Raw genomic sequence first — 10,922 nt, 5'->3', positions numbered from 1 at the left:
TGGGAAAAGAGGGGGGCAGAAAGAGAGGACAGGAAGGGCAAGAAGGAATTGCAGGAGAAAAGAGCGGAGGGAAAGGAAGAAGGAGATGTTAGCACTGAGCTTGCACAGGAGGAGGAGGAGGAGGAGGAGTTCACGAGCTCGAGGCACGGTCAAGAGGCCTCTGCTGTGTGGACGCGACCGGGGATGCCTGGCAGTGCCGAGGAGGATCTTTGCAAGAACTGCAACAAGCCCGAGTCACGTCACTTTGCGGACAAGAAATGCCGGGTGATGATGATGATGATGATGATGATGATGATGATGATGATGATGATGATGATGACGATGATGATGATGATGATGATGATGATGATGATGATGATGATGAAGACGTTGATGATGATGATGATGATGATGATGATGATGATGATGATGATGATGATGATGATGGAGATGATGATGGAGATGAAGATGGAGATGATGATGATGATGATGATGATGATGATGGAGATGATGATGATGATGATGATGATGATGATGATGATGGAGATGAAGAAGATGGAGATGAAGATGGAGATGAAGATGGAGATGATGAGGGTGGTGGTGGTGGTGGTGGTGGTGGTGGTGGTGGTGGTGGTGGTGGTGGTGGTGGTGGTGGTGGTGGTGGTGATGATGATGATGATGATGATGATGATGATGATGATGATGATGATGATGATGATGATGATGATGGAGATGATGATGATGATGATGATGATGATGATGATGATGATGATGATGATGATGATGATGATGATGCTATTATCGCTATTTCCACAGCATTCATCATTGGTCGAGCGTCATCCGTTGCTCTTGACTGCTGTCCCTCTTCTTCCTACTGCTACTACTGAAACTTCTGCTATACCTACCCCTCTTCCTTTTTCCCTTCCGCAGTGCTACGCCACTGCTACCTCTATTATTGTTCCTGCACCTGCTCTTTCCTGTCCTCCGCTCGTTCTGCTTCCTGGCTTGGTGTTTTTGAGTTTTTGAGTACATAAGGTACATTAGCTCGTTTATCCATTCTGTCCCCCCAAGCTGACTCACCCGTCTACCTAGCTCTGCTTTCGCTGATTCCTGCTTTGCCCCTCTGTATCATGTTAATTCTCCCTGTCCTGTCATCGTTCTTGACATTGTAGATCAGTCTGCTGTAGCTCATGACACATCTGATCTTTTCTTGCTTCTGACCCTTCACCCTCCAGGTGGTTGTTCGCCGCCGCTTCCAGGGTCATCGGCCCTGCCATTCAAACCGGCAAGCAGGTGGCGTCGAGGTCGTTTGCGCCATCCCCCCGCGTCTATTTCCCGCCAAGAAGAAGCTTCATGACGACTGCTACTCTCCGGTCGTCGACATCTAGCGGCGAGGAGCATGAATCAGAGATTCTGGATGCCTACTCTCGTGCCATCATATCGGTGAAGTAGAGGAGGAGGAGAAGGAGAAGGAGAAGGAGGAGGTGGTGGAGTAAGATGATGTGTGTTTTGGCAGGTGGTTGACTCTGTCGGCCCGTCTGTGGTGTCGATCGGGGTTCAATCAGAGCGAGGAGAGAGCTCGGGCTCCGGGGTCTTCTTCGCCCCTGACGGCTACCTCCTGAGCAACGCGCACGTGGTGGGGGATGCTGGCAGCGTTCAGATCACTATGACCGACGGGCGGAGCATGACAGCGACAGTGATCGGGACGGATCCGCAGACTGACCTGGCGGTGTGTCAGGCCAACAACTTCCACTCGGCTGTTCCCTTCTCACAACTCGGAGACTCTGCGCTCCTCAAGGTCGGGCAGCTCGCCATCGCCATCGGAAACCCGCTCGGCTTCGCCTCGTCGGTCTCGACGGGCGTCGTCTCTGCTCTCGGGCGTAGCATCCGAGGGGTGGCAGGGAACATCATCGAGGACGTCATCCAGACCAACGTTCCTCTTAACCCCGGGAACTCCGGAGGTCCATTGGTGAGCAGCAGCGGGAAAATCATTGGAATCAATACAGCCATCATTGCTGGGGCTCAGGGCCTCAGTTTCAGCGTCCCCATCAACACCGCCAAGTGGGTCCTGCAGGAGATCCTGTCGCATCGCAGAGTGAGACGAGCTTGGCTCGGCCTCTACTGCCAGGTTGGCGAGAGAGAGGAGGGGGAACAAGACTAGGGGAAGGGGAGCACGTATGGGGAAGAGTGGGAGCAAGGAGGGGGGAGGGAGCAAGGGGGGGGGGTGGAGGAGCAAGAGAGGGTAGGGGCGAGAGCGAAATAAGAGAGTGCTCCAGGTGGTCGTCATCAGCCCAGAGTTCCGTCGAGCTCTCCCTGAAGTGCTTCACAAGAGCAAAAGTGTCGTGCACGTGAGGGGCCTGGAACCTGATGGCCCCGGATGGCGAGGAGGTGTTCAAGTGAACGACTTGGTGACGGCTGTCAACGGAAAGGTGGGAGAAGGCGAACGGGCTGAGGAGGGAGAGGAGGGGGAGGGGGAGGGGGAGGGAGAGGGAGAGGGAGAGGGGGAGGAGGGGGAGGGAGAGGAGGGGGAGGGGGAGGAGGAACCGAGGAGTAAGGGAATGTCTTGCAGGTTGTTGAGAATATCGACGACATCTATCGATGCATTTCATCGCACCCTCCATCCGACAAAATGTTCACGGTAAGGGGGAGGAGGACGAAGGCGAGCAGTGAGCGTGAGCAGGTGACGGTGGCGCGACGAGTGAAGCAGGGAGAATGGATGGTGATCGACCTTCAAGTTCCTTTCATGGAGCGACCTGCTACAACTCGCAGGGTGAGAGAATGATTGCTTGTCCCTCTACCCTCCTCCTGCCTTCGCCAATCTTTCCCTTTCCTCCCTGTGTTCCCATTGACTTGTTGTTACTCAGACTGAGAGGGTCCCCTCCATCAAGTGGTGATCTAGTTACTTCAGCAAGAATGTCTTGTCTAGTGAGTACAAATATCTCAGGAGTTACCCGTCCTTCACAAGTTTGGATAACTGCGAAGGGAGAGGAGGGTCAGCCCATGGAGACCGCGGAGGAAATGAGGAACGAGGATCGAGGAACGAGGAGGGGAGGGAGGGGAGGGAGCGGGGAGGGGAAGGAGAATGGGAGTAGTTCAAGGATGTCTTACGGATCAGGGCATGCGAGGTCTTTCTCCGTGCCGTCCACCTCGATTCCTTTCCTGCGGTTCACGTCAGCCTCTCTCACCTCACAGCAGCCGCTACTTGTTGATGTCCTCGTGGTTCGGGGTCTCGTAGCGGGCGATGGTGCTGGCGACTGCGCTACCGTCGAAGAGAGGAGTGACCTGCTGCTAGGTCACCTCCTCCCTCCGCCCTCACCTCTCCTGCTTCCTCCGGATCTTTCTCGTCCCTCCTCCACTGACTCCTCCCTCCTCCCTTTTCCTCACCGTCTGGACCACTCCTTTGCCGAACGTTTTCTCACCCAAAACCTGCATTGTAAGCTTCACCGCAGGAACAGAGAATCGCTGGAGGGAGGGCAGAGGCGTCTGTGAGGGGGAGGGGATCCAAAGGGTGAAGTTTAGAGGTGCTTTGTAAGGAGGGAATGGGAAAGGAGGTATTAAAGGATTGTCAGCAGAGACACCACGGGAAGGAGGAAGGAGCGAGGGAGGAAGGAGCTAGGAGGAGAGGAAGGGGAAGAGGAGGACGGCTGACCTTGGCTCGCCCGAGATCCTTGAGAGCACCGGTCACGATCTCAGACGCAGAGGCAGTATTCCCGTTGACGAGCAGGAACAAGGGGTTGCGGGTGTCTAGCCCGTCGGCTGAGCTCGAGAAGGAATCTTGAAGCCCGTCCTGCCTCAATCATGACCCAGCTGGCATTCAGCCGTCTCCCTCACCTTGTTGACAACGTACACAATGGGCTTCCCGGCAGGTAGAAACAGAGCGGCGGTGTCAACCCCAGCCCTGAAGTATCCTCCCGCGTTGTCCCGGAGGTCCAGGACGTGGCAGGTGGCACCAGCCGCAAGATTCTTCTGCATGACATCCTTGACAAGCTCAGCTGTCTGCCGGCAAGTCATCCTCACACCCTTGGTTTGTCTGCTTCACCTGAGTGTCGAACTGCTTGATCTTGATGTAGCTGACGAGCAAACTATCAGCTGCTTACAAAAGTCTCGCCTTTACCTCGTCTTGCCGTTCATTCCTCCTGTTACTGGTTTCACTGCCACCTTTCGACGCTCAAGCGTGACTTCCGTCTCCTCCTGACTGCCTGGCAACCTGAGCTTCAGCTTCGCCTGTCAATGTGTCACTCATCTCACGCTTGAAGGAGGAGGAGGGGGAGGAGAGCAGGGAAGAGGAAGCATCCGTCGCACTTTGGTTGCTGTTGGTCCTCGTAGGAGAGCAGCGACGTCGTCCGGGGTGCTCTTGCCATCATCTGTTGGGATTCCGTTGACCTGCACCACTAGACTTCCTCGCTTCAAGCCGGCCTCAGCCGCGGGCGATGCGTCCAAGACCTGGCGCAAGGTGAGCAGAGATCAATCAGAGAGGTCGATCATGCTCGCATACATCAACAATCTTGACGAGCTTGTTCTGTTTGTCGAGAGAGAGAGTGACGCCGATGCCGGAGACCTGAGCATACCGCATGAACGTGCAGCGAGGACAAGGGTCTGACACTTACATCTTGGCCTTTGCCTACCTGAGAACAAGAAAGCGTGAGAGGGATGTCACGAGACAAGTTGAGACTTACAATCGAGTTCTTGAGAGCCTCGAACTTGACAGGGTCAATGAAACGGGTGTACTTGTCTCCTAGGGGCTCTAGGAGGTCCTTGGATATGGCATCATACCTTACAGACAGTCAGGCAGAGAGGAACAAGACAGTTCTCTCAAGCTCAATCATCACTCACACTTGCTGCCTGTCCGAGTACTCGCGCTTGACCACGTTCTGTCTGAGTTTCATCCAGTCATGGTTGTTGAAAGTTCGATCAACGAACGTTGCGTCCACCACCGACCAAACATCAGCAGCCAAGGCTTGCTCTTGCGAAAACTCCGCGTGCGATATCGTTGGTTGTCCCAGGAAGAAAGAAACCGTAGCAAAAAGCAACATGGCAGCCTTCTCCAGACTCACAGCCGAGCCCATAGACGAGCTGTCGCTCCCTACGATCGAGCGCATGTGGAATAGCGTTGCCGTTGGCACGGTCGCATGCTCGGGCGTCTTCTTGGCATTGAGCCTGCAAGCAGGAGATCCCCTCGAAGCATAGCTCCTCGCAACCGCGTGATGAGCCCGGAAGGCCAGGACTTCAGACGTGGAGCATCCTACCCAGATCCCCAAGATCCCGAAAAGGAGGCGACGGCACGACATGCACAAGGAAGATGTGGAGGTCTGTGCTAGGACGTGAACGAGGAGCAAGCAGTAAGCCCTCCTCTACTGTCTGCTGCTTCTACCAGCAGGTCGCGGGAAGGAGCAGAAGGAGAGGGGGAGGAAGCGGAAGCGGGGGGGGGGGCAAGACGGATCGCAGGAGGATGCAGGGCTCTCACTTATAAAGACCGCCGTGTGTAACGGCTGCAACTGATGCCATATTGATTCTCGTAACGGCAGGCGCACCTATCTGGCACTGAAACAAGGATAAAGGAGACTCTCAGGAAGAAGGCAGAGAGATCTCAAGTCAAGCTGATCGAGTAGCAGAGTCAAGAGGCATCATCTCAACCACGCTCTGCCGGAGCCCATCGCTGAGTCATTATTTCGTGAGTTACTGAGTCATCCGATCGCCGACAGCTGCGTCGACAGGGTGCTGATGAGCTCAATCATGGATGCTTCTAGGATTGAAGAAAAAGTCAGAAGACATGAGCGTGAATTGAGCTATGCTTGCTATCCTTGTTGGAGGATTCTCCAGTTTCTCGACAGGTAGTGAAACAGAGCAAGTTTTGGCAAGTTCGGGTGTAGCAATATGATATCAAAGATTGAAGAACAATTCAATGAGCTCTACTTCTTGTCGCCTTCTTCTGGTGCCTGCTCAGATGCATCTGCATTCGCCGCACTCACCTGGAATTCCTCAGACAGGAGTTCCTGGCACCGGGGGTCATCTATCTTGACTTCCTTGAGCAAGGCAGCCACTTGCTGGCGGATCTCAGCTGCAGCAGAAGCCTTTTCATCTCCGGCAGCCATCTGACGGTTGCACTCCGTGAGAATAATGCGGAACTGAAACTTGTCGTAGACTTGCTCGAGGTCCTGCATCTTCTTCATCATGGCAATGGCCTCCGAGAGTTTTTCACCAGCACACAAGGAGTAGATCACTGCGTTAAAGGTCCTCTTGTCTGCCATATTCATCTTCACGTGGTAGCAGAACAGCGCTGCCGCAACCATCTCCTCGTACCGCCCAGCTTTGCCCAGCGCAGCCACCAAATGTACGCATGCAGTCTTGGGCAGGCCCAGACGATAGACTCTGTGCGAAAATAACAACCTGAGAGCAGCATCTAGATGCTCCTTCCTGATGCAAGCTTCCATCAACAATCCCCCTGATTCAACGTGAAGATCCGTGTACTTCACGCGCAAAAGACCGTACAGATAGAAGGTCCTGTTCAAATCTTCTTGAGTTTCGCATGCCTTGATGTATTGATGCATCTCGCCCCTGCTAGGATACAATTTTCTTTTGAATCTTTCCATCAGGTATTGAAAAATGGTGGGGGCATCCGATTCAAAGATCATATGCTTCTGCTGGCGGAATTCCTCTCTGGTGAAGACAGGCGGAATGGACACCTGGCTCTCCTCTGCGGTGTAGCTGCGACGCTGCCAGGCGGCGCGAGCAGGAGAGAAGGAGGGAGAGGGAGAAGATGTGAGAGAGCCAAGGGAGCCAAGGGCTGGTGCCAGCCTCCTTCCCTCAGCCCATGACGCCCGCGCGTGCGCCGCGGCGGCCCGGAGCATCAGCATGTAAGCGTCTCCTCGGCCGTTTTTGGTCGTTACACACGAGTGGTTATATAGCGGTTTTATTTTACGTTACATATGCCGTTACAAGGGCGTTGGAATTTGGTGGTGCGTTTTTCATGCAGTGAGGGTTGAAGTAGCGAGAGGAGGAAGAAGGAGGAAGGTGCCTGAGCGAGAGGGGGAAGATGGAGTGAGCAGTAGAGGATCAGACTACTACTTCACAGGCTCTTGACAGCTGGATCTGACGAGCCATGTTTGGCAGGTAGAACAACCTTGACGGAACGACGCTTGTGCGGTTAGTGTGGACTTTGGGACGATGAGAGAGCTCGAGCCAGCAGAGCATAGATGGAGGCGAGAAACCAAGAAGGTGACCCCACATCATTCTTGTCTGTGAGTCATCGTGTTGGTTTCCAGGGTCCCATGCCTCCGCTACCATCATATCACACGCCCATCCCGACGGTTCTGTCGCGAGGAAACGAGCAGGGGCAAGTTCCTGATGTGACAAGTTTGAGGTCGGGGATCTTCTTCTGAATCTCTTGCAGTATAAGGATATCAACACTCTGCGCATGCTCACTGATCTCGTGCGGCCTGTCGCACAGGCCGCTTGTCCTCCCCATCGAAGGTACCATTTGCCCTCTAGTGCTGTAACATCTGACCTACCCGATCAGCGTGCTGCATCACAAGTACGAGGAGCTGACGTCACTCGTGCAACCGCGGGGGCTGCTGGAAGATTGCAACGAAGCACAATGGATGCGGGAGACCGTGGCGTGTGCGGAGCAGGGAGGGTTCCGACGGAAAGTGGCAGGAGCGCTGAGCATCGTTCAGCTGAGGTTGGGAAGCGGTTTCCTCTTGCGTCTAGCTGCTGACTCGACGCAGAGGGACTGGCGACTTTTGGGATTTCCTGTGGCAGCAGCTGAATCGTCGGATAGCAGAGAAATGCATGATCTTTGTACGCGCAGTCCACGAACCTGGCGTGTCTCAACAGCACAAGTACATAGTTCCCCTTAGGTGCGTGAGCTGATGGCGATGCGTCAGGACAAGGCTCCTGGAGCAGCTGGCGGAGCTCTTGAAGCTCAACTCGGCGCTGGCGGTGGGGTTTGTGACCAACGGATACGACTCGATCAAGGTGGGAGGGAGCAGGAGAAGCGTCTCGCTGATGGCGCTTGCAGGAAAAGTTTGTGAGAACTCCTGACATCCCTCCGGCCGAGCGGTCGCACGAGCACGCACTCCTCGAGGGTTGCTGACGTCACCGGCAGGTTGCTCCAGGGCCTCGGCGCCCCTCTCAACTCCACGCCTGTGCCGGTAAGTCGCTTCCGGTACCTGCAGCGAGTGAGAGCTACTGCAGCTGCGACCCCGCGTGAGAGGGCTGCGTCTGGACTTCCTTTGAGGACAGGGGCCGAGGAGAAGGAGCAGGACGATGTAGATAGAGGCTGTAGACTTGTTGTTGATAGAGCAAGACCTTGTTTACTTCTTCTTCTTGGCCCTCTGGTGCTTCAGCATAGCAGCTTTCTGCTCCTCCTGAAACTTCTTGAACGCGCGAAGCTTGTCCGCTTCAGCCTGTTTCTTCGCATCCTCGCGCGCTTGCTTCTCGAGCTCTTTCTTCTCCTCCTCCTTCCTTTTCTCCTCCTCTTGAATAGCCTTCTGCCGTAGGGCATACTCGCTGACTTCAGCTCTAGATTCCTCCTCGATCTGCCAGGCCGTGAGCACATCTAACATGAGAATGCATCGCTCACCTCCATTTGTTTTGCTGCTTCCGCAGCCTCAATCTCCTGACGTTGCTTCTCCTCCTCCTCCAATTTCAATCGCTCAAGGTCAGCCTTCACCTCCTCCTCAGTATGATGCGTCTTGGTCGCCTGATCGCTAGCCAGATCGATCAGCTCCTGCAACTTTCGCTCCGCCGCAGTCTTGACGGAGTTGTCGGTCGACACCTGCAAAGAGGCAGTGAGAAGAAGTTCGAGACTCCATCCCAAACCCCACTCACGATCTCCTTCTGAAGCTTCTGCAGCTCCTCCGCCAAGTTCTCGAACCTCTGTTCCAAATGCGCTGCTGCCATGCCCTGGTACAAGCTCTTAGTCACCCGGGCGACCTGCAGCCTCCTACCTTTAGAAATGCCGCGAGCGCCGTCGCCCCGTAGTGTCGCATCTCCGGGCTCGAGTCCTTGACGCAAGCAACCAGGTCGGGCATGATGGCAGGGACATAGGGAATAAGCTCCTTGCCGTCGATGACCAGACCGCACATGTTGCCAACGACGAGGAGAGCTCTTCGCTTATCCTCGTTCCTCTTCTCCGTCAAGCCTCTTCGGAGCACAGGCACCATGAGGGCGAGACAGGGACGGTCGATCGGGTTCATGAATGTCACGTCCATGAGCTTTTCGACGCAGGGGTTGGTCATATCGCCGGGTGAGATGATGGCAGACACGATCGGGTCAACCATGGCCTTCATCTCAGGGCTGGTGATCAGTTCGTTTCCTATGGTAGTTAGTGCAGACTTGGCGGCAGTTTGAACCTCCGCCTTGGTGTCGGAAAGCGACTCGATGACTGAAGGAACAATGCTCTGAGAGATGCTCGTCACCTGCCGCCGAGCTGCAACCACCTTCGACTCCACGAAGTTGAGGCAGAAAACGCGAGCTTGCCATGAGGTGGACGCTGAGTCACCGAGGGCGCGTCCGACGATGGGCATGACGGCATACAAGGAGTAGTTGGAAAGTAGGGACGTGAAATCCTTGAAGGCGTCCTCAGCCGCTGCCTTCACTTGGGCGACCTTGTCCCCGAGCTTGGCGATGATTTGCGGAAGAACATTCCCTGCATAGGGCTCGAAGATGTTCTTTAAGACGAGAGAGAGCGCCTGATATGTGCGGAGAGCCGTCTCCCTCTTCTTGGCGTCCTTCTTGTCGTTGACAGCTTCCTCCAGGCGGTCTAGCACCCCATGCGAGCAGAGGGCCTTAGACGTCACTCCCTTGACCACTCCTGCGATGCCAAAGGCGACGGTCGCAGCGTCCTCCGTTCCGAGCCCAGAGAGGTAGTGGTTCAGAGTCTCCGTCCCCTGCTCGGCGGGCAGCACCTTAATCGCTCGGCTGATTCCGACGGCGCAGGCGGTCTGCACGTCCAAGGAGGGGCAGGCGAGCAAGGCAGCGATGCGATTGACCGTCGACTTAGCTACTTCCACGTCTCCGAGACGGTTGGCGACGCCGCCGATGACGAGGGCCATGGAGGCTGCAGTCCGATCAGCTCGATCAGCATCTTGCTCGCCGTCGCCGTCGGTGTCGAGGTAATGATGGATCTTGGACATGATGAACTGAGCCTCCATGTGAAGGGCGATCCCTTGACCCCCTCCCCTGATCTTCGCGTCCTCGTCTCCCAGGGCCTTGAGGACCGCCTTGTACAAGGTCTCTTGGTCCAAGGAAGCGGCCTCTGACACTTTCTTGCCGCTGACGGCGGAGCCATCCACAAAGAAGTTGCTGGGAATCAAGGACGCTATCTCATCGTTTGCCATGGCCAACAGATCGTCGACCATAGGCGAAGCTGCACACATACCAACCTAGCAAGTACTGCCATGTCAGACCGAGGTCATTCGCGATGAAGAAGGTTCATTGTAGGACTAGGCTTCTCTCCTTGCCCAGCTTCCCTCATGCAAAAATGATTCTACTATCTTTGATTTTCTTCCCATGGTCTACAGTTTCCTATCTGACTAACTTCATAGTCATCTGCGACGCTGCTCTGTTACTCACTCGACATTCCCGCCCCCGCCCATGTCCCTCGCCCTTCCCCTACGCATCTCCTCTTATCTCCATCCCCATCCCCATCCTTCCTCGACGCACCATTATCGGTTCCATCTCTTCGCCCATCTTTACCCGATGTCTTTATCGATACATTATTTCACATTCCATCTTCATTCACCATCTCTTGCCTTCTTATATGATAATGTCTATTTTCGTCCTTGCCGTTCTGCTTTCTCCACATCCTCTTCTACTTCGCTGTCTTAATCCTCAAAACTCCGTCTCTCCTTCCCTTCTCCCCTCCTTCCCTTCTCTCCTCCTTCCCTCCTTCCTGCTCTCGTCTTCTTCTTTCCTTCCCTCTCCTTCCTCCTCGCTTCCAT

At 54.9% G+C, this 10,922-nt stretch overlaps 5 protein-coding genes across 5 annotated transcripts; 2 read left to right on the top strand and 3 right to left on the bottom strand.

Moving 5' to 3' along the window:
* The first annotated feature begins 1,216 nt into the window (after positions 1 to 1,216).
* Positions 1,217 to 2,926, top strand: GUITHDRAFT_160789 (hypothetical protein). Its single transcript, XM_005840969.1, has 6 exons — positions 1,217 to 1,422; positions 1,496 to 2,107; positions 2,256 to 2,408; positions 2,549 to 2,617; positions 2,660 to 2,749; positions 2,844 to 2,926. The coding sequence occupies exons 1-6, from the start codon at positions 1,333 to 1,335 to the stop codon at positions 2,871 to 2,873; spliced, it is 1,044 nt and encodes a 347-aa protein (XP_005841026.1). The 5' UTR covers positions 1,217 to 1,332; the 3' UTR covers positions 2,874 to 2,926.
* A 157-nt stretch (positions 2,927 to 3,083) lies between these two features.
* On the bottom strand, positions 3,084 to 5,012 carry GUITHDRAFT_156910 (hypothetical protein; the record flags this gene model as incomplete). The annotated part of the gene is made up of 11 exons (XM_005840968.1): positions 3,084 to 3,138; positions 3,182 to 3,261; positions 3,364 to 3,405; positions 3,629 to 3,766; positions 3,811 to 3,975; positions 4,019 to 4,061; positions 4,094 to 4,203; positions 4,282 to 4,422; positions 4,475 to 4,537; positions 4,656 to 4,752; positions 4,813 to 5,012. 11 exons carry the CDS (start codon positions 5,010 to 5,012, stop codon positions 3,084 to 3,086), a joined length of 1,134 nt encoding a protein of 377 aa, XP_005841025.1.
* An 820-nt stretch (positions 5,013 to 5,832) lies between these two features.
* On the bottom strand, positions 5,833 to 6,848 carry GUITHDRAFT_150131 (hypothetical protein). Its single transcript, XM_005840967.1, has one exon. The coding sequence runs from the start codon at positions 6,831 to 6,833 to the stop codon at positions 5,889 to 5,891; it is 945 nt and encodes a 314-aa protein (XP_005841024.1). The 5' UTR covers positions 6,834 to 6,848; the 3' UTR covers positions 5,833 to 5,888.
* Positions 6,849 to 7,143: 295 nt separating this feature from the next.
* Positions 7,144 to 8,214, top strand: GUITHDRAFT_100293 (hypothetical protein; the record flags this gene model as incomplete). Its single annotated transcript, XM_005840966.1, has 9 exons — positions 7,144 to 7,194; positions 7,242 to 7,325; positions 7,370 to 7,449; positions 7,496 to 7,657; positions 7,704 to 7,817; positions 7,863 to 7,953; positions 7,997 to 8,037; positions 8,084 to 8,129; positions 8,173 to 8,214. 9 exons carry the CDS (start codon positions 7,144 to 7,146, stop codon positions 8,212 to 8,214), a joined length of 711 nt encoding a protein of 236 aa, XP_005841023.1.
* A 77-nt stretch (positions 8,215 to 8,291) lies between these two features.
* GUITHDRAFT_100292 (hypothetical protein) lies at positions 8,292 to 10,340 on the bottom strand (the record flags this gene model as incomplete). The annotated part of the gene is made up of 4 exons (XM_005840965.1): positions 8,292 to 8,516; positions 8,561 to 8,755; positions 8,809 to 8,883; positions 8,928 to 10,340. 4 exons carry the CDS (start codon positions 10,338 to 10,340, stop codon positions 8,292 to 8,294), a joined length of 1,908 nt encoding a protein of 635 aa, XP_005841022.1.
* Positions 10,341 to 10,922: the final 582 nt, after the last annotated feature.

Source organism: Guillardia theta (assembly GCF_000315625.1).
Source record: "Guillardia theta CCMP2712 unplaced genomic scaffold GUITHscaffold_4, whole genome shotgun sequence".
NCBI lineage: Eukaryota > Cryptophyceae > Pyrenomonadales > Geminigeraceae > Guillardia > Guillardia theta.
The sequence above is the reverse complement of the archived record's forward strand: the minus strand, read 5'-3'. Positions and strand labels throughout refer to the sequence as shown.

Excerpts from the sequence above, each read along its gene's own strand:
- GUITHDRAFT_150131 (XM_005840967.1), bottom strand. The coding sequence starts at position 6,833 with ATGCTGATGCTCCGGGCCGCCGCGGCGCACGCGCGGGCGTCATGGGCT.
- GUITHDRAFT_160789 (XM_005840969.1), top strand. The coding sequence starts at position 1,333 with ATGACGACTGCTACTCTCCGGTCGTCGACATCTAGCGGCGAGGAGCAT. Across the intron at positions 2,108-2,255 it reads GGCTCGGCCTCTACTGCCAG|GTGGTCGTCATCAGCCCAGA; the intron begins GTTGGCGAGAGA and ends AGAGTGCTCCAG. Across the intron at positions 2,618-2,659 it reads CATCCGACAAAATGTTCACG|GTGACGGTGGCGCGACGAGT; the intron begins GTAAGGGGGAGG and ends GAGCGTGAGCAG.